We start from the raw sequence: 22,430 nt of genomic DNA, 5'->3' as shown, positions 1-22,430 counted from the left end.
CCCTTTAATTTCTCTTTAAATTGTGCCATGGCATATAAAAGGAGAAAAAGAAGACCAGAATCAACAACCGACACACACATTAATCTTCTACTCATAGGGCTACAAGGTCTAAGCTCCAAAAATCCAGGTATCCATGAGATAGCAGCAAAGAGTTAGTTTAGTGGGATTCTGAGGAATCATCGCAGATCAAAATACTTAAATAGAGATGTTCAAATATCACAAGATTTAGTACATATTCAACAAAACTTTTCCATCTTTTTTTTCCAAGAAGCTTATTAAGGAGTTATTTTCCCCTCCTAGTTCAGCAATTCTGCCTGCTGATTGCTAGGTTGTTGGTGCAGGAATCCTATGGATTTTGGCATCATTGTTTGAAAGATGTTGGAAACCTGTCCCTCTCCTTCCCTGTAATTCACTGGCATTGACCATTGGTAAGGGGAAGATTAATTAATAATATTTTACCCCAGCCTGCCAATGCCCTTTGCGCACAAAACCAACCAAACATATAATTAAAACTTAAAATTCTTGTATATGAAATTTGGTAGGATTTATCCCCACTGTTGGGATCATTGTGATTAAAAATGTCATTTAATTCTGTCCCAAGTCAAAAATTTCAGGCTTTGTTCATGTTTCAAAAGGCCTAGAATTGAAAAGAGCCTATCTCCAAAAGCTCTGCACCTATTGTTGCAAATGTTCTCACAAATTTAATCCTTTGTCCCCTTGCCGCGGACACAAAGACATAAAGCTTCCATATTTCAATACTTGCCCTGAGACAAAGCAAATAGACTCTGACCTGATATAAGTAAAAGCACCAAATCATACCTGAAACCAAATTTTGTCATCAGTGCAGGCATCTAGTATATACTGATTTTTTATTTGTTTAAAAGATGTGTTTCATTTTAAGAATGATTTCAATTTCTCACCCTCTATTTTATCATTTCTTTATTTATCTGAGAATTGCCCTTACGGAATGATTGAGAAATTGATCTTATTAATTTTTATATGAGTTACTATATTTATTCCTTCCAAATTTATAGGAGATTCTATATTTAATGGGATCCACTTACCCACAACCAGTTCATTAGGGGCTGAAGCAACTGAAGACTGACAAGAGGAAAAGCTTTATTCCCAGAATTGTTTGAAACTGTGGTTCTTTTAGTCGCCACTAAACAAACCACACTTTCAAACAGTTCTGGTAATAAATGGCCACTTGTCAGAAAAACCTTGCACTCCAACAACAGGATCTTAGCTGAGGCAAAAAATATGAGTCCATCAAATCAGATTGGAGGAGCCCTACTAGGTCTCTATATTAATGTTAGTAAAGTTTGTTTATGCAGATTCACTATGACGAATGTCTGTGGCACTGAATAATTGACTCTCAAAGTTATGAAAAGGAAAACAATCTCTATGAACTTGATTTATATCCACAATACTTCACCAAAAAAGAAAAAAAAACCTGAAATATTACTTCCACAGTATGGAAACTAACTATGTAAGTTCCATATACATGCATTTAATTTCCCCACTGTATTCTGGCTTGTTAAATTTATCAAAATATAGTACCCTTGTTTCACTTTGCAATATATAGCTGCAATCCTATACAGATTGTTTCAGCCCTATTAAACTGAAGGAGTACTTCATTCTGAAGAGATATGCTTACTAGGAGTGTATGAATTAGCCACAACCTTATTTGACCTTGCTGTTCAATTCAGAGGCAATTTGATTGAAATTTGCAATTCAAAGAATCAATTGGATAGGAATTTACAGTCAATTTAAGTTGACTAAACTGTGTAATTCAAATCATCATATCAATTTGATTAAAATATTTGACAAATTAAGTGTCTCTCTGCACTTCTGCAAAATTTTATCAAATCTTCAAATCAGTTTGGAGGCAATTGATTTGATTTGGCAGGTCAAATTAATTTGGCAATTCAATCCAAAGATTCAATTCAAAGGAATTATTTGATTGAAATGCCTTCAAACTGAAGCTTCCAAGCTTCTCACAGCCCTAATGCCTAGAAGTATACAGTTATTATGACTTTTAAAATGTTAATCCTGTTGGTACTGCAGCTCAAATCCTTCCCTTCCTTCTAGCAGAATTTCATTTACTTTTTAGCTTGCTCGCCTTTCAGTCTAAGAAATTCAGGAGAAAGTTTCCAAGCAGGAATAAAACAACAAAAAACATCACAACATTGACCCAAGCATAAAAAGAGCAAGAATATTGCAGTTGCAACAATAAAACAACCAGACTGTTCATTCATTGAACATTCATTGTGGTGCTCTTAGCAGTTGTACAGCAGAATCCAATGTTTGGCATTGCGTCTGTAACTCAGTAAAGCAGACACCAAGCTGTTTCATTATGTGGCGGCCTTCAAAATGAAACAAACACACACCTGCCTTCAGTCACCACAGAAAGCTTCCAGCGAATACAAACTTAACATTCACCACTCAAATCTCTTTTCAAGGCAACAACTGGGCCAGTGGGCTCTTGAAATCAAAAATGATGCTTTTGGCTGGGACAGATGCTGTGGCATTTGGTTAAAACTATCATGGGGTGCTTGAGTTAACCCAGCACCATAAACCTACAGGGACACCTTGTATTAGAATCTATAGAATGTTAAAACATTTAAATAATTTGAACCATATCCCCCCTAATTTTGGCAACACAGTTATACTGGCCTTTTGTTCAACCACAGAAGCAATGTCGAGGATAATTATATACTTACCTTGGCAAATGCAGGCCAAATGAATGACAAAATATTTGTATTTAGCTTCATTTGGGATATGCCACTGACGCAACTTTTTAATTTTTATTTGTTTAAAATAATATTGTTCATTGGCTTTCTGCTAGTAGGTCTGACACAAAGGGCACTTTATTAACTGCCACTGGAATGGCTAATCTAAAAGCAAAGGCAGAAGCTTCTCAGTTCTTCCTCAGGGGCATAAAAAAGGAGAGAAAGAGAAGGATGTAAGCACAAGTAGTTTCCAAGAGTCTCCAGACGGAGCCATGCAGCTCTGTGATCCTTCAAGTCTGAGCTATATGATCCTTAAATATACATCCATCCTCTTCAAGGATTCAAGATGGCGGCAGGGGGCGGACGCCTAGTGTGTAGCTCCCAGCCATAACCACGAATTTACCAACTTTTGACCATAGCCAGCATGGGAGTGAGGAGAGTTGGAGGTGGCGAATTTATAGGTGAATGTGGGGTGAATGGAGAGAATCCCCGGTGTTACCTCCGTTCGATGAGGGCCGTCACAGTGAGGAGGAGAATTGCTGTGGTGGTGGCTGGGACAAGGATGTAGAAGACGGAGAGGAAAGGACATGGGCAGCAGGGCAAGTGTGGAAGAGGGCAGCACTTGGACCCAGGGGGACAACGGAGGTTGCAACGGCTGCAGCGGCAGAGGCGGGAGAGTGTTGGTGGCAGCTGCCAGGGCTGCGCCGTCTGGGCTGAGAACGATGCCCAGGCTTGAGTGCGGTGATGCCAGAGCTGAGAGCTGGTCCAGCTGGGCTAAGAATGTTTGCGGAGCTGGAGCCGAAGCCCAATGCCGTTAGTTTGGGTGGTAGCAGCGACAGTGGTGAGAGCACCGGCGATGGCAGCAGGGGTGAGGCGGAGGCAGACCGGATGGTGACGGCAGAGTGGAGGCCAGAGCCCAGGGGCCCACAGTACCCAGACCCACAGAGACATTGGGGCCTTGGAGGGTGTGGGTTCTAACCCCTACATGGCAAGGGGCTTCCCCTATCCCTAGAGAAGAGGCCAGGGAGACTCGAGTGGTTGTGGGGTACGTGGGTGGATGGTGTGTGGTTGTGAGATAAATGTGCTACTCTCTGCCTGGGTGGGAGATGGGGAGAGGGTCAGAGTGGATGTGGCCCTCCTCTCACGGGCCAGTGAGAGAGGTCAGTTGAGAGAGGGAGCATGTTTGAGAAGGGGGAATTGGGGTGACTGAGCCCCTGTTGGCGCTGAGAGCAGATAGCTGAAGTGCCACAGGGGCTCATTTCCCCACCCCCCTTTTTCCCCTCTTGCCTGTATGGGTTATGGTGTGGTGAGCCCCTTATATTGGAGGCCAGGAGGGTGGGAGGAGGAGCACCTTGGGCAGTTTGGGGCAGGTATTCAGGTGGTGATGGGCATGGGACATTATGATGGGAGCCAGAGGGCAGGCTGTTTCAGGGGAAGACACCCCCGATGCATTATACCGGTAGTGTGTTCTGGCCCTCAGGGCTCAAGCCCAGACCCTGGTCAGGAGGCGTACAGAGGCCTGGGCTTTTGGCTGCTGCTGATGAATGCCAGGTCACTCAGTAATAAGGCCCCCCCTTATTCACTACCTTATTGGGGAGGACCAGGCTGACCTGGCATGCATTACTGAGACCTGGATGACACCAGAAGGGGGTGTTGCCCTTTCGGAGCTGTGTCCAACCAGGTTTAGGGTTTGGCACCAGCTGAGACCCAAGGGCAGGGGAGGGGGTATGGCAGTGGTCATCCTGTTGGCCTTCAGGGGCTCTGCTCCACAAGTGACTGGATGTGAGACTCTGTTCCTGAAGTTGGGTACACAGGATCAATTGGGGATGTTGCTTTTGTACCAGCCTCCCTGCTGTATAGCAACCTCCCTGCCTGAGCTGTTGGAGGCCATCTTATTCCAGGCTGTGGCCAGGGCCTCCACTGGACCATGGCAGTGGAGTTCCCCAGGCTTATGGTCTTGGAGGACTTTAATCTGCCATCCCTGGGGCTGGCCTCAGAGGTGGCTCAGGAGTTCATGGCTACCAGGGCAGCCATGAGCCTATCCCAGGTCATCCATGGCCTGACTCAGGACAGTGGTCACACTCCAGACATGGTTTTCTTGTTGAAGCAGCGGCAGCGTGATCTGGTGGGAGATTTCATATTATCCCCTCTGTCATGGTCAGACCACTCCCTGTTGGCTGTCAGATTCTCCTATGCTGCCCCCCCCCCCCTTTGCAGGAAGGCAGGACCTATTCAAACAGTCTGTCCCTGGCAACTGATGGACCCCCACGGGTTCCAAAGGGAGCTGGGGGTTGTTCAGGAGGCCTTGCTGCATGGTCCAGCGGAGGCCCTGGCCGCAGCCTGGAATAAGGGGGTGGCTGAGGCCTTGGACAGGATCACACCTGTCACTCCCTGTGATTTATGGAGGAGTTAAGGGAGCTAAAAAGGGCCAAGAGATGTCTAGATCTCCACTGGCGAAAAACTAAAGATGAGACTAACCGAACATGAGTTAGAGCTGCTGTTAAGGCCTACCTAGTGGCAGTAAGGGTGGCAAAATGCCAGTATTTCTCCACTCTTATTGCATCCTCAGAGTGTCACCTGGCAGCCCTGTTCAGGGTCACTCAGTCCCTCCTGGGTAGGGAGGGCTTGGAGGACTATTTACAGGGCCATGCAGAGGAATTTGCTGAATACCTGCTGGATAAAATCGCTCAGATCTGTTCCCATTTAGAGGCCAAGTGTGAGGCAGGTCCAATGGAGTTGCCCAGGGAGTGTTCTTACCCAGTTATCTGGGAACAGTTTGACCCTGTTGACCCTGTGGAAGTGGACAGGGTCCTCAGGGTTGTTAGTGCAGCTACCTGTATTCTAGATCCTTGTCCCTCCTGGTTAGTTAAAACCACCAAGGAGGTGACTTTCGGGTGGGCACTGGTGGTGGTCAATTCATCCTTGCAGGAGGGGGTGTTCCTGAAGCCTTTCAAGGAGGTTTTGGTCTGCCCCCTCCTCAGGAAACCATCACTAGATCCCACCCTTCTGGACAATTTTCATCCAGTCTCCCACCTTCCCTTTCTAGGAAAGGTGGTGGAAAAGGTGGTCGTATGGCAGCTTCAGAGGATCCTGGAGGAAACAGATTATCTGGACCCCTATCAGTCAAGGTTCAGGCCCGGTTATGGGACAGAAATAGCATTGGTTGCACTTTTGGATGATCTCTGGCAAGAGCGGGATGGGGGTAGTGCATCCATCCTTGCTCTTCTTGACGGCTTTCGATACCATCGACCATGGTATTCTTTTGGGTTGGCTGCAGGAGTTGGGGCTGGGTGGCACAGTGTTGTGCTGGTTCAGCTCCTTTCTTCAAGGCTGAACCCAATTGGTGTTGATAGGGACCGAGAGGTCCAACCCACAGTCCTACTCTGTGGGATGCCTCAGGGTTCAGTGCTTTCGCCACTCCTATTTAACATTTACATGAAACCTACCCTCTCGCAGTGCCTGGAGGCTGTGGGGGCCTGGATGGGGGACAACAGGCTTCAACTGAACCCTGGTAAGTCAGAGTGGCTGTGGGTATGGGGAGCCTCAAGATCTAGAAGCTTATCATCTTTGGTTCTTGACGGGGTTGCACTACCCCAGACAGACCCAGTACGTAATCTGGGAGTCCTCCTGGACTCACGACTCCTGTTCAAACAGCAGGCTAGGAGGGCCTTTGCGCAACTTTGTGTTGTGCGACAGTTATGCCCCTTCCTCGATCAGGAGGCCCTCCATACGGTCACTCATGCCCTGGTCACCTCCCGGTTGGATTACTGCAATGTGCTCTACATGGGGCTACCCTTGAAGAGTATCCGGAAACTACAGCTGCTGCAGAATGTGGCACCACAGACAGTTCTGAATGCCCCTAGGGGGGCACATATAACATCACTGTTACGCGAGCTGCATTGGTTGCCAGTTTGCTTCTGGGTCCAATTCAAGGTGTTGGTCATCACCTTTAAAGCCCTTCACAGGACAGGAACAGGTTATCTGAGGAGCCATCTCGCCCCTGTTATCTCAGCCCATCCCACTCGGTCCGGGAGAAGGGGCATGTTGCAGACCCCACCAGAATTTCGACTGGTGGGATCTAGGAAAAGAGCCTTTTCTGCTATGGCCCCCGCTCTATGGAACAATTTATCTCCCGAGGTGCGGTATGCCCCCACTCTCGTGGCCTTTAGGAAAGATGTGAAATCCTGGCTATGCCACAAGGCCTGGGGGCTGGATGGGGGCTCGCATCAGTGGAAGTGGCTTGTGGGGTAATTGCCTCCTGATTGAGGAAGGGGCATAACTGTCATCTTGAATGTCTTTTATATTTATGTATAGGGTTGTTTTATAGTGGATTTTTATAGATTGAGTAATGTAATTATTTATGGGGTATTTTATTGTTTATGGGCTTTTGATTTTTAATTGTGAGCCACCCAGAGTCACCCACTGGGGAGATGGGAGGCATACAAATTTAATAATAACTAAAATAAAAATCTTATGGCTACCCTTTGCTTTTATTTTACAGCACAAGTACATGGTGGTCTGATCCATTCTGGAGCCATGGGAGGGGGGATGCTTAGTTTTTTCCTCCAGCCTTATTATTGACACTTTTGAATTCTGGTTTTGGAGAAGACTCCTGAAAATGGATGGTGGACAAGAAAACAGATTGAACAAATCAACCCAGAGTTCTCATTCAAGGCACAAATGACCGGGTTCAAATTATCCTACTTCAGACACATTATGCAAAGACCTACTCTCTGGAGAAGGCTCTAATGCTGGGAAAGGTGGAAGGAAAGAGAAGAAGAGGACAACCAGCAGCAAGGTGGATGGACTCAGTTACAGTGGTGATGGGGGCAGTTGGAAGAGCTGAATGACCAGGTTAGGGACAGATCATCATGGCGAAAATCTATCTATGTGGTTGTTGAGAGTGGACAGTGAATTGATGGCATGTAATCATCATCATCTCCCATTCCATGTTGTGCCTTTAAAAAAAAAAGTTCCTTTATTCCTGCCAATTGAAATGTTACTTTTAATCCCTGCATGATTGTGGGGTTAGGTGAATTAAGAAGGAACAAGCTTTTCCCTCCCTATACAGAGCAGTTCCAGACTATAGTAAAGAATAGGGTGAAGAATATTAGGGCACCGCTATTATTTTCAGTGCCATGGGCTGCACTGGCAGGATAATTATGAAAAATTGGTGAGACCATGTCACAAATAAAGATAGGATTGGGATCTCCCATTATTTTCAAGGAAGGGGGAAAGATATGGCTATTTTAATGCTTTTAGTGCAGTTTTGTTTTCAGAAATTATGGTCAATATGGGCTCCTAGGGTCACAAAATAGGAAGTGAAGATCCTGTACAGAGCAAAGGTTGCTTATACTAGTTTTATATCTTGACCTTTCTATAAACATTAGTTTGGGCTGAACCCAACACAAGTGTGTTATTGGAAGTCAGTACAGTACATCTTGACATTGATTTCTTGGCCCTCCAACAATTCACTGGTCACATCTATCCTTAAGTCAAATCATATTAAGCCATACAGTAATTTGTCTCCATTTCCAGAACCACTTTATCATACAATATATGTGATAGTCAATAAAGGAGATCTGAAACATTCTCCAAAAAGAAGGAATAGAGAAGTCACAGGACTATTCCAATGATTTCACACAGCATAGCGATTCCGTTATGTAAAGGAGACAAGAAAAAGGAATAGCAAAATATGGCCTTAATAGGTCAGTACACAGTAGGGCCTGCATGCTTCCAACATTGAATTCTAAGGACAACTGTTCAGCTGTCTAAAGAACTGAATAAGTCAATTAGTGAACCAGCTATGGTAGCTGTAGAGATAAGATTAGCAGAATTTTAACAGCACAGTTAAGATGTCAACATGTCTGCATATAAAACATGCATGTTAGATGTTTTTTCATTAATGTCTGGAGCAAGAACTTGCAATGTTGTGGCCAAAATAAACTAACTGGAATTGAATTAAATTAAATAGACCAAACATAAGTTTAAAGGTATCTTTCATTTTTTACAGCAACTGTCTTTACAATTAACTGTCTTTCCTTGTTATAGGAAGATTAACACTTTAACTGCTCCTTTTACTTTATATGCATAAAGATGAGCAAGAATCTGAAATCAGAATGAAATTATCAAGACAGCAAAAGTTGGCATAAGTGTTTTTCATGTGCTAGGAGTTCCCCATGTTTCTTTTGGTGATCAGCAGTGCCAGGGCAGCAGTTGGTTGGTGAAAAAAGTGGGTTAGATTGATTCACATGCAATTGTTCTTAAAGACTGATCAAATGTCTAATAGCTGAAGTAAGCAGAGGTCACTGCAGAGATGTGAATGTAGGCATATACATATACACCAGCTGTCCCAAAAACAATTATGTTGTTTTCTAGTGGAAAGATAAAAGATGGCAAAAACAAGGGATGGGCACAGATTTTGTTTACGTTTATTTTCAGTTCAATCAACTGAATAAATATACTTTAGTGTGATCCTGGGAGGTGGGGGGAAATCAACATCCTTTTCCCTTGCTTATTGTATCAGCCTCTGTTAACAAACTGAACAAATATATGTTCAAATAAAATGGTTCATTCAGTGTTGGGATCTGTCTGGAGCTGTATGCTATTAGGAAGGTTATGATGGAGTAAAAGTTTCAGGAAAACTGATAGGAGTTTAGTAGGAGAAGTAAGGAGTTCCTTCTGGTAGATGGACAAAGGTAGGTAGGTAGATAGACAGACAGACAAAACCTGGATGCCAAGGATCTGAGTCTATAACAAGTTAGAACAAGGCAGGGAAAAAGAACATCCAAAGAGAATGAATCAGTGGAGATTAAGGGAGAGATAAATTATTCGCTATGAGACCTCTGGAATCCATAAGAAATTTAGAATTAGGAATTTTCAGACAAGTCCCAAGGAGCAGAAAGGCATTAACAAAACTCAGAAGTTTTAGGAAAGGTGTTAAAAGGTCTGATGCTGAATGCAAGAGAGATGGGGGAGAGACAAAGAGGAGATGAGCAGAGGAAGTCCAAACCAGAGCCATGGCTAAGAAAAAAAAGAAAAGGAAAAGGCTAGTTTAGAGAGGGACTAAGAGACAAAAGAAAGACTACTTGAAAATAACCAAAAAGTAAAAGGAAGCAGACCTGAGGCTTTTTTTTTTTTTTTTTGGTCTGCAGAACTCTGCCTAGCTGGGGTTCCACTCCCTAACAGAGAAGAGGCATGGAGAGAGGGGAGGTTTATAAAAAACTTGGTGGGCAATGTTCAGCCAATGGAGAACAAGAAAGCTAGCAGCTTCACCTGAAAGGAATCCATCAACTAAATTGGCGGGGGGGGGGGAATCAAGGCTTGAAGACCCCAATGGAGAAGCACATTGGATCAAGTAGATGGGAAAGATCCAAGCAGAAGCAAGCTCTAGCTCAAGGTTTTTCTAACTTGGCAATTTTAAGATGTGTGGACTTCACCCCCCAAAACTCCCCAGCCAGCATGCTAAAGGCCACACATCTTAAAGTTGCCAAGGTTGAGAAACTCTGCTCTAACTGTTGCCCTCTATATTTTGAAAGGGTCAGGGAGAAAATTTGTTTCTTTAAATATGTACTGTATCTTTTAAAAGTATTGCACCTTTAAGAGGTAAACTAGTAGGTTCTCACCAAACTCTCTTTGAAGGGAATTCATCCCAACATGTTAAATAGCTTACTAAAGCTAAATAGCTTGCTAACTTAGTTAAAGCTTAGTGTTGTTAATATTTATTCATGTAGTATTGCCCGTATAACTGTATGGTTGCTATTTCTTTATAGCAAGTAGTAAAGCTGTTCTTGTTTGTTCATGATCAGGTTTTATTTTAAAAAAAGAATTTGCAAAGGGTAGGAGAACGGAAATTATTCCTTAGAACCCCCTCTTTTGCGGGGGCGGAGGGGGAAATCAGTGCCAAGCTTTGTTTAAAGTTATTTGCAAAGGAGTTGGAGAGAACTCACTTGACAGATCTTGGGGGAATCAACTTCTCTTACCCAGAAGAGCTTCTGGGTTCAAACAGGGGCTACATTTTAAAGCCTTGCTCCTAGCATAACATTAAGTACCTCTGAAACTGCAGCTGCCAAGTTGGACACAGTAAATGTGTCAGTTGTGTAAGGAAAAAAGCTGCCACAGTTAGCGTAATATGGGATCATGAGCTACCTCTGTCTGTCCTGTCTTTTCCTAAGCATTCACTTCTAAGCCACAATTAGGATTTAATTACATAATGAAGTGAAACGGTGATGCATCTTCGGTAATGGTTTCAACAGATTTCATTTCAGAGTCTTTATAGATTTAATCCTTTCTATGCTTGATTTTCCAATTGTGCTCTAAAGATACATCCTAACTGTTTTCTGTGACTTACTGTAACTAAGTGAAAGTGATTTAAAAATACCTTCTGTTCACAGGCCTATGTAAAATCACCTTATAGGGGCACCAAATTATGTGAAAACCCACACTGAGGAGGGATAACTTTACACAAGAGATTGAATGTGTTGTAGAAGAATTGTCATGGAATCTTTCACTTGAAAAGACATTTCCAGCTTTAACTATGTGAACAATTTGCAACTTAACTGTTGTTGGCAATTAGTAGTATCACTGTAGCATCGCCATATCTGTATATACAGTAGGAATGTATTCCTTGTGCCATTTATTCCAAGAATAAATGCAATTTCTTTCTATGATATACTGCACTTTCCTATACCTTTGATGTAGCCACTCTCACGTTCAGGAACTCAGATTTTACCACATTTAAGAACTGTTCCATTTGTTGCAGTGCAATAAATGTGTGGCATTTTAGTTGTGAGGAGAATTCACAGAAGCATTCTGGAAAGCCAGCTTACTTCAGACTGATGAATCATCATGTAGATCTCCAGAATAAGCTCCTTGGCAATGCATATACCCACAAATCTAAAAAGAGGGGGAGATTGTGTGTACGTATGTCAGTGAGCTATATTTTTCCCATTTAGTTCTCAAGAGGCTTATAAAACAACATCAGTGTGGTGTACCCAGAACTGCTATATCTGATCCAAACAATTTTCAACACAGAATTTAGATAAGCGGGGAAAACTAAAAATAAACTGGCCATAAAAATATAGAAAAAACAGTGCAAAGCTTCCCTGGAGATTACTAAAGACTTGCCTGATTATTATTTTTTTTTGGTTACTGGGGAGATTAGTATGCATGTAAAAAAAAAAGAGAGACCATCAATATTCAGTACTGAGCTTGAATATTGATTGAGCTGGCTCTGAAGATACCATTGTTCACCAATGTGTAAATAATTTGCAAATGAAGATGCATGTACTTCCTTTTATTTTCTCTCCAATAAGCAACCACTAGAGAGGAGAACAATTCTTTTTTCTTGTTTGAGCTGTTCAGACTGGTTAAAAGATTTGCTTTCCAATTAACCTGCACAGTGCACTACTATTCCAATAACATTTAAGAAAATTGCTTTGAGGTTGTGAGACATATTATATTTTAGAGGTGTAATATTTCAGTTCACATATCTCTAATAAAAAAGAACATCCAGATCTGAGCCGACTTGCAGACACATATTTCAAACATCAACTTTCTGAAACAATCTATTAATCTTTCTTTTCTTTACTACCTCTCTCTCAAATACTGTCAAGAAATTTAGAAGTTCTAAGTGCCAAAGTCTAAATCCATTTGCCATGAAAGCAGAAGCTGGAACTGAATGTAAAACTATATTATTAAGTTAATTCAAGGGGGGAAATGTTAATTTCCACTAGTTATAACAGCAGACATATAGCGTAAGCCTCATAATTATGTTATTCAGTAATAAATTATAACTGCCACACTATTTCCTGTACAACAATACGTTGATTTGTTTGTTTGTTTATTTGTTTGCTGTATGATCATAGACCAAGAGTTGACATAAAAATCAAAATAAGGTACTTGAAAGCAATGTAACAAGGGCAGAAAGTAATTGATATTGAAGGTGGCCTTTGATTCTATTCTCCATAAGAAGCTATGAGGATAAACTTGCAACTTCATCTATCCATTGCCACCCCATTCCATCCATTAAATTTGAATGATTAACTTCCTACATTATGCCTTTTGTTTTTGTTTACTTGTTTTTTGTTTGTTTGTTTGTTTTTTGGTGCCTTTGAATCAGTTTTTGACTCCTGATGACTGCCTGGATTCATCCCTGCAGTTTTCTTGGCAAGATTTCAGAAGTGGTTTGCCATTGCCTCCTTCCTAGGGCTGAGAGAGAGTGTCTGGTCCAAGGTCACCCAGCTGGCTTCGTGCCTAAGGCAGGACCAGAACTCACAGTCTCCTGGTTTCTAGCCTGATGCCTTAACCACTGCACCAAACTGGGTTTCATGCCCAGCTGAACCAAAAATCTCTTCTTACTTTTAACAAAAAAAGGGTGTTTTTGAGGTTGGGAGAAGAAATATGCTAGGAGTTGTTTGGGGAAGCAATTATAATGTAAGAATATTCAAGGGGATGATAATATTGTCTTACACTGAACTGAGGTAACTGAATTGCTTTCCTTTCACTAAAATTCAAGAGAGACAAGTTTTGCTGCCATTCAAAGAGTAGATTAGCTGTTCTTTCACCTCTGGGGAACAAACAATCACAAATCATAATTCCCAGAGAGCTTGTTAGAAGGGAAGATGGCTACCCTCGTTATACCCAGGGTGGCCTTACTTTTCTCTTATTCCATCCCCAAACCACAGAGAAACAGCCCAGTCAGTGTTTGAAGAGATAATTATGTGCTTTTCATTTGTATTTATATCTACAGATCTATACCCACATTAAAAAGAAAAGAAATGTGTCAAGTCATATTCTAAGGTATCCCTCCTGCACTTCATATAATCCTTGGGGATGATTTGCTGAAGCTCACTTCCCCCTGAAATTAACCAATTTTGGAAAATCTACCAGAATGTGGTAAAAGCCATTCTTTCCATACCAAAGATCCCTGGTTGGCATTTGAAAGATTGACTGGAAAAGGCTCCTGCCCGAAATTAAACAGGCCAAAGGCTCACAATGTATGTGCCACACTAGTGTGTGTTTCAAGCAGAACAGTCTACTATAATATGCTGTTTGCTTGATAATAGCTGCCTTGTCCTGGTGGGACATTTGGGTTTCTAAGACGGTCTGAACTAGTACTGTGCAAGAGGGAAAATCAAATAAATCAAATTCTTCTCTAAATAGCTAGTGTTGGCTGCTTCCTGCACTGGATGCTTTTGATAGATGGGTTAATTCATTTGACAGAGAGAGAAAGAGAACATATGATAGACAAAAGGAATAGTTGTATTTAAAAAAAAATCAGCTCCATTAGCTTGTCCAAATGAGGATCTCATCTATCAACATCAGTTTCCATAGGCTGCATGCTTTGTGTTGTTTCTTTCCAAATTGATGATGATGATGATGATGATGATGATGATGATGATGATGATGATGATATCGTCCTAGCCATCTTGACAACTGAGTTCTCAAAGAAGGCAGTGTGGTATAATGGTTAATGCATTGGACTAGGATTGCAGAGTTCAAGCCCATATTCAGGCACAGAAGGTCCCTGGATGACTTTGGACTCATTACTCAATCTCAGCCCTCCTATCTCACAGGGTGGTTGTTGTGGGGAAAAACTGGAGGAGGGTATGATACGTATGCCAGCTTGAGCTCCTGAAGAAAGAGCAGGATATAAATCTAACAGATATGTGTATTTACTTTTGAGGCATCATCTCTTTTTTTCAAACTGTTCAGAACATTTCCTTCAAATTGCTGAAACTGTATGAAAGTCCACACTATTTGTAGAACTTCTACCCTTTGAATCCACAGATCTTCATAAATGTAGATGTTAATTCAGAATACCTCTCTTATGAAACGTATTCATTGTGACTCTACTGAGAAAGAAGTAACTTATCACAGTGTTCCAGACCCTCATCCCCAAACAACCCATTGCTTCCCAACCAGTGACAGCTTTTGTTTAGCAGACAGGATACAGCTTCACTTTTGCTTTTCATGTCTGTATACTAATTGCTGGACATCTATGGAAGGCAAGCCTGGGAAATCCTGATCTAAGGAACCCTTTTGGACAAATTGCTTTCTTGAACCCCCCTAACAAAAGGCAGTGTCCAGTTTGCTAAAGCTAGTGCTCTTGACCACATATGTGAGGAAGAAACATGAATTCCAGATGCTGCCCACCTCAGAATCTTCTGCCAAATTAGGAGTGCAGTGATCCTCAAAAGGAATGTCATCTCAAAGCCAGTCTAGAAAAAGCAAGCCATGTGGACACAAGTGGTATGGGCAGGTTAAAACTCAGAATTTGCTCTGTCAATTGTCTAGTTTGCTTGTGGTAGGATAAAAGCCAGGTGAGTGTTCCTCTAAATGACATCCATTTGGGGGCAGGGGAGGAGAGAGCAAGATACTGGGAGTTCATTCTTTGATAAAACACTTCCAGTATACTTCCAGCTACTTTCAAAATCAAGGAACACCATGACGTTAAAACAGTGGACATTCTACCTCAGGAAGCTACTCAGTAGGGAGCCCATAGATTTTAACACATCCATTCTGTTAAGCAAAGAGCTAGAAGAATTCTGAGTTACAAGCAAGAAGGAAAGCTGTTTAGCTGTTCAAGTTCATATCACCAAATCCTTCCCTTTCTCAACTGTATGTATCATTTTTATTTTTACTTATATTATGTAAATATCTCAGTAAATTGCATGCCTAGTTTTGCTGGAACATTTAGTTTCAGATTCCCCTAGGGAAAAGCGTCTAAGCACAGTAAGTAACAAGCAACATTTCTCTTCATTCAAAAGACTGGAGGGCAAAGCAAAAAGCAGTGCAGATCCAGTGCAGCTTTCTTGGAAGCTGGCTGTGATCCGTCAGGCTGCATTTCAGGCTGTATCAGGCAAGTGCAGAGTGCCAAATAGCCTAGCTCAGAGGATTCTCAACAAAAGTCAGGGAGTGCCATCCCTCTCCCAGTATCTTCTATATAATAGTAGTGCCCACCTTAAGTGGCTAAAGTTTAACGCCCTCTATCATTAGCTATTAGGAGAGGTGAGAAGTATTTTGGATTCACCTTGATGTCATACTTTGTGCACGCGATGAGACGATTCTTCTTGCAAATGGATCTGCCTTAGGAAGCAGTCTTAAGGATTGGATTGGGCAAGGTCAGAAGCAAAAGCTCGAGACCAGAACGGTCCGTTACAATACAGGTTGTCCTCAGGTTATGAAGGCAATTGGAAGTAAACCGGGATTGCTATTACTAAGCAATGTGGTCATAAAGTGCAACATCACATGACCACATCACTTAGTGACAGCAATCCCAGCAGTCCCCATTGCCATTGTAACCCCAGGACCATGTGGGTCATTAACTTGGAAGAGGTGGGAGTCCCAGGCAAGGAGGGCAGAGGGAGTGCCACAGGTAGGTGCTACACAGCATGGCCAGGTCAGCAAAGACTGTGGAAGGGCTGGCTGAGGCTGTGGGACAGCTGGCGAGGGCCTTGGGTACACGATAGGGAGCATGGGCAGGCTGGCAAAGGCCACAGGCAGGGCAGAGATGGGCACAGGTGGGCCAGTGGAGGTGTGAGTGGGGTGCTGTGTGCGGGCACAGGCACTACAGAGTGCAGGCAGGTGGGGGGTACTACACAATGGGCTTCTCATGAGAAAAAACAGTGGAGCAACTTACTGGAGTAACTTGCGACATTCCCTGCCAGCTTCCCCATTGACTTTGCTCGTGGGAAGCTGGCAGGGAAGGTCACAAATGGCGATCACATGATGCAGCTCACTGTAATGTTGTAATTGCAAGCTGGGTATGTCTATTTTTTCAGCACTGCTGTAACTTTGAACAGTCACTAAACGAATGGATGTAAGCTGAGAACTACCTGTATGAGGCATAAGAGTCAATCACTTTTCCCACTAAATATTAAGAGGCTCTTACCTATTATATTGCACAAGATGGAGAGAAAGGAAGCTCATATGAACCTTCCTTCTGCATCTTACCCTTTGCAATTTTTTTATTTTTTTTTTAAATTAACAGCTATTGAAATAAAATAATCTTATTAAGAGGTGTGCTCCTGAATCTCTGCCTGCTGAGACTTCTAAATCCAGTATTGGCCTGGGAAGAGCCTGAAACAAGCAAAGTAAAACAACATAGCTATCTCAGCTTGCTTTTAGAAGGGGCATCTTGCTTCACGAAGCAACTTAAAAGGAGCACTTCCCTTACAGAATCATTGAAGAAAGCCTCCCTTGGAATTGTGGCATCTGCAGCAAACCACAATGATGCCAAAAAATCACTTGTGTGCAATGACATCATCATGCAAAAGCTGACCTTATGCACTTCCCTCCTGTAATGGAAGGCATGTTCAAGGAGGATACTGGAATGGAGGATCAAGGTTATCAGGAGGGAAAGGGAGCATTCCTGAGCAAGCGCTTCCTCAGCCCGCAGCAGGACCATGAGAAGCTGAGACTGGCCCCTCCCTAGAGTCTCACGGGGTATAGCCACTAGTTGCTTTAGCATAGGTTTAGTCTGATGAGATTCTGTCCATTAGGTGCAAGCTAATAGAGAACTAGACTGGACTGGACTACCTCGTTGTTCTTGTGCTGGGCTTGACACCTCCCAATGTTTAACTCAAATGCATAAGTTGAGCCAGTTGGTGTTGTCATCCATGTTTCATTATTCACTCTCCCCCACCCCACCCCCTTTAGATGTCTGTGCTTTTGAAGTTTTGTATAGAAAAAAGGTGCGAATATAAATGAGACATGCAAAATCAGAAACTACTATATGGAAAATTAACTCTCCCTCCCAATTTAGCATTTAAAAGATATCAAAAGATGTCATATTCAGGCTTTTTTAAAAACTCATTTTAGACAGATGTTGGGGAGGTTCTACATACCAAGTAACATGATTGGAGCCCTTATTTTTTATTGTTCCTTCAGGCATCCTTGGGTAACTAATTGTTCTGCCAAGTACCTTTGTGGCTTGCCTTAAACAGAAAGAAATAAGATGCTTTGTATTCTAAGATGGTGAGGACAATCCCATTACAATTCTTAAGGAGTAAGCTAGGAAATGACCCAGAACAATTTGCAAGGGAACAACAAGTTGAAACTTTGTAGCAGCTTAACAGGTCATCTGTAATTATGGAACAAATGTGATCAGAGATCTTCAGAATCCTAAACAGACAAATTGTTCCAATTAAAAACTAGTTATCAACCAAGTTTTAAACAGCCAGTCAACATGATAACACAGGTCAGAATCCAGACCTGTGGAAGAGAATGACAATCCTTTCTGTCCATCTTTGCTAATGCTTTGCAGCCCACTGTCTCTGGTTGTACAGAATCCTTGGGATCAAACACGCTGGCTCTATAGTAAAGTGTTCCTTAGAAGAGGGATTTTTAAACTTCTTCTACTTTGGATTCCTTTTAAAGTGGAATAAAAAGGATTATGTGAGCTTGCCTGATCATATGCAAAAAAAAAAAAACCCTAAGCAGTCCTTGGGAAGGAAAGCCTGTGAAGTCATCCAGTCATCTTTTTACTTTAAGGACCTGTGACCTGCTGAAGCCAGAGAACTGAGAACCAGGAAGAGGCAAGAGTCACTATCAATATCAATATCACTGTCAATAAGCTCTGCAAACCTGCAGCGCTGCACGTGAAAAGATCAGTTGTTTTTCAATTTCAAATGCAACCAATTGAGCCAGAAATAAACAAACTTGGCTGCCAAACACACACAATGGGTTGAGAACACAGAAGACCAGAACTGATTTGGTGCAAACAGCCCATATGGAAATACCATCTGTTATACCACATGCTCATCTAAGAAAACACAGGTTGATCTTATTCTGCAGCAGCCGAATATCTACTACAGTAAAATGATAAGCAATCTGTAATCCTGGTTATTCATCCAGAATGGAAAAGGCAAAAGGGTAGCAATTGTAACTACTTAGCTACTCCCTGGCAATAATGTGAGATACACAAATTCCATCACATTAAGCAATAGACGTAATCATACAGTTAAAAAAGAAAAATGGTCATCATTCTATAATTTTAATCTAATGTAGTCTAAATTTCTTCATATAGTTGCCTCACTCATTGGTCTGGCTCATACATCATAGGGTACAATAAATCATAATTTAGTTTGTTTGCTTCTGGGTGAGCATCTTGTGTGGACTCAGCTAACTGTGGCTTATTCAGCATATCACAATCGAGCAACCAATGAATCACCATCAAGTGCAAATCTACCCGGAGTGTTCACTTGCAGCACGAGTGCTACCCCAAACTGCTTTAGTCAGTTGGAATCTCCTCCTGCCTACAGCTGAAAACATGTATAGATCTTTTCACAGCTTCCTAATCGTAAAGTGCTGAACATCGATTACCCCGTAAAAGAACTGAATTTTGGAGAAAGGGTTCTGGCTTCTCTGTGATAGAAAGCTGGATGTTGTTGGGACATGTTCTTGGAGACCCTGAAGGATAGACTCACTACAGCAAAGGATTCCTTTGGGATTAACATTCTGAACTGCATTTTTAGCTAAATGGTCCATTTGGGTTTGATGATGCATTCTCTAATCAATTCTAATCATAACCTTGGCAATGAGAACACCTATAATACTTTTTTATTTTTTCTAAGATTTGAGTCATTAATTGATTAAATCTCACCAAACTCACCTTGTTCCAAAACGAGGAGAGAAAATTGTAGGCAACGAACGGTGGTTTGTATTCTTCAGCTGAAAATCACAGATAGTGTTTATATTCTTTTCTTTATTTGACAAGATATGATTGGCACTGAAAGGGTTAACCATGTGAGTCTTTTATTTTGGGGAGTTTGTTCCTGCTGCTTGGTTTTGTTGTTACTGAATATAAAGCTTCAGAAACATGCAGTTTATTGTGCAGAAGTCCAGTCAACCAGAACATCTAGTTATTCAGAACACTGGGAACTTTGGATAGACATGACTGATCTGAAGCTGTTAATATTAAGGGAGTTCTACTACAGATGTATAGATATTCGATTCCTCCAAAATTCTGGATCAACTTGGATAATATCTAAAACTAATTCCAGATTTGGAGCATGCACAGTTCTCATATACATGAATAAAACGGTACAATCCATTAATGACCCAGCTGAGCAAAGCCCTGAAAGAGCATGACATCATCATACCAGACTCACTTAAACTGTGCAAAAATTCTCAAAAACTGGAAGGGAGACTCTAGCTCAATGATAAAACCCATCCAGGAAATCCACATCCAGTTCGTGACATTTTCACTTAACAGAATTGAAGGTTAATATTGGAAAGTTTCTGCTGGAGATGTTAGTGTCACAAACTGATGTGCTTGAGCGGGATTAGCAGATCCATGGAAGCCCATTGTTAAAATTGGAGGGATTATCAGAGCCCCTTATTTTTCTGGACCACCGTATAAAGACATTTCTCACCTTCTCTCTCCTTTATCTTGGTCGATGAGTATATATTTTAAGAATTTTTTTTTTTTAATCACCCCTTCCTTTGCTGTCCGAATGGAGAGTCCCTTGTTAACAAAGTGGCAGTACACTCCTAGTCACAACCTGTCAAAGTAGGCAGCATCAAACTCAAATATTCTGAACTGGGAAAAGGGAACTATGTTTCCGTATGATACAAGCTGAACCATGCTTTTTTTTTTTTAATCAATAGCTTTTGAATGGTTACAGTCCCTGTCTCCACAGCTGTCATTTGATTTTAACTAATTGCTTTGCTTGAAATATTTTTTTTTAAAAAAACCTTTCATCACATTTTACATAGTAGCATTAAATTTCTGAAATGATAAAAATATATTTGACCATGTCTAAGAAGAAGCAATATACCCCCCCACACAAAAAAAAAATAATTCATTTAATTAAAGCAAGGAAAATATTATTTTAAAGGCAAGGTGAATGGACAAAATACTTATTGTAAGGATTAGCTATTATATAGCAACAAAAGCCTGGAAATTAAATTCTTAAAGAAACAAAACAATCTGTTATGCAGAATGTCATAATACATAATTCTATAATGAAATTTAACGCTAAACCTAGGTTCCTGGAAATATGGCCAAACTACACACAGTGTGCTTCAATAGGATTGAATGCTTCACGATCTTGCCTGGGCTCAAAAGCTAAGCAGGATTGAGTCTAGTTAGTACTTGATGGGAGACCATCAGAGAATCCAGGGTAGACTGAGAATTTGAGGGGGGGGGAGTCATAAAGAAGGCAGTGAGACAACTTCCATACTGCAAGTGGCTTGAAGTGGTATATGGATATGGTAAAAGCAATGCTGGTAATGCAAAGGCAGAAAGGTATGGAGAGCTATAGAGAATGGTGCTGTATACATTATTTTAGCTCTGCTTCCTCTTTTCCCCCCTTTATTTCATGCCTTAGGTTTCTGTGTCCTGCTAACTCACACTCCTTTTCTGTCCTTTGCACAATACAGTCCACCCCAGAGAGAATACAGTGACAGGTGTGATATACTATATATCAATATATTTTACACACACACATACATACACACTATATATAATATATATTCATATATTATATATCAATATATATTATATACTAATCGATACTATTACAACGTCTACACTACTGCCACAAAAACTGCATGGCTCTGCTGATGTAGTCTTCAAGACTGAAGTTCAACTCAACGTTATCTTTATCTGTCACATACCGGGCCCCTGTTTGTTTCTTTGTAGGAAAGGAGATAGCAAAGAACGCTTATACTTTAGTAATTTAGAATCACTGGCAATCTGAGTCTTTCAGGAGCTTAAATTCATTCGACAATAAATTTTTACAGCATGCTGTTTCATGCATTCATATATATTATCACAGCAAGTAGCAACATTTAAAAGTATTCAAGTTATTTTAGCTACATTTTCTTCACAATACCCCCACAAAACAAAACAAAACAAAACAGTCCCTTGACTAAACTAGAGTGTGATCTGGGCTGCTGTGGGACTGAGCATCCCATTACACAACTTCCTCTTCTCCCAGCTCTCAATTAAAATTTCTTGAAACAGCTGGGATGGGAGAAAAGGCCCCTAGCATATTAGTTAAGTAGGTTACCAAAATGCAACATAGTGACGTGAAGTTGAGAAGCCAGCACCTTCAGTTACTGTACATTGCATAGGGAATTCACTGAGCAATAACCACCTTGGATTCATCACTGCTTATTATGGAAGACATAGGTATGCCAGAAGCCAATGTTTTTTTTTTTATTTTATGGATTTTTCCCTTTTTTTGTTTTAATATTTCAGCAGTACCTCTTCATCAGAATGGCCTAGAAACATTCCTGCTGCTTTATTCTTGTGAATAAAAATGTGACTTTTAGCAATAACCTAAGCCCTATAGCAGAGGAGCAGGAAGGGCAAAGGTCCACTTGGAACTGAATGCTCATTTGACTTCTTTCTCTGTACACCTGGCTGTACAAATGAAAGTTGTGTCCAGGCTATCACTGAATCCATGTGTATTAGAGAAGAATCTGTCAAAAGAATGCTTCCCCCTTCCTGGATATTAATTTAACATCCTTCAAATGTTTCACTACTGGTTTCTAGTGTTTAAGTTCTTACTGAGGTAAGGAAATGTTTCTGAAAGAAGGGAGCTGAAAGATGGAGATTATAGATATTACCAAATGAAACTATCATACAATCACTCTTCCACAATGATATTTGGATATATTAGGCACAATCTTACAATCTGTCTATTGCTAAGTGCCTTGATCAAGTACCATTCTCTAGGAAACCAA

General features: G+C 41.4%; 1 protein-coding gene across 6 annotated transcripts in view; it reads right to left on the bottom strand.

The window, feature by feature from the left end:
* Positions 1 to 22,430, bottom strand: part of GABRG2 (gamma-aminobutyric acid type A receptor subunit gamma2) — an 86,175-nt gene that overhangs the window by 12,124 nt on the left and 51,621 nt on the right. The window contains exon 8 of one of the 6 annotated variants that reach the window (XM_088134751.1): positions 13,374 to 13,387. The exons of the other annotated variants lie outside the window; for them this stretch is intronic. Coding sequence (XP_087990877.1) covers positions 13,374 to 13,387 — 14 coding nt within the window. The remainder of the gene's footprint in view (positions 1 to 13,373; positions 13,388 to 22,430) is intronic. 6 annotated transcript variants of the gene reach the window in all.

This window comes from Python bivittatus, unplaced genomic scaffold (assembly GCF_059951505.1).
Source record: "Python bivittatus isolate LINGU-HERP-01145 unplaced genomic scaffold, Pbiv_v1 ctg000080_np1212, whole genome shotgun sequence".
NCBI lineage: Eukaryota > Metazoa > Chordata > Lepidosauria > Squamata > Pythonidae > Python > Python bivittatus.
Note: the sequence above shows the minus strand (reverse complement) of the source record. Positions and strands in the feature narration are given on the sequence as shown.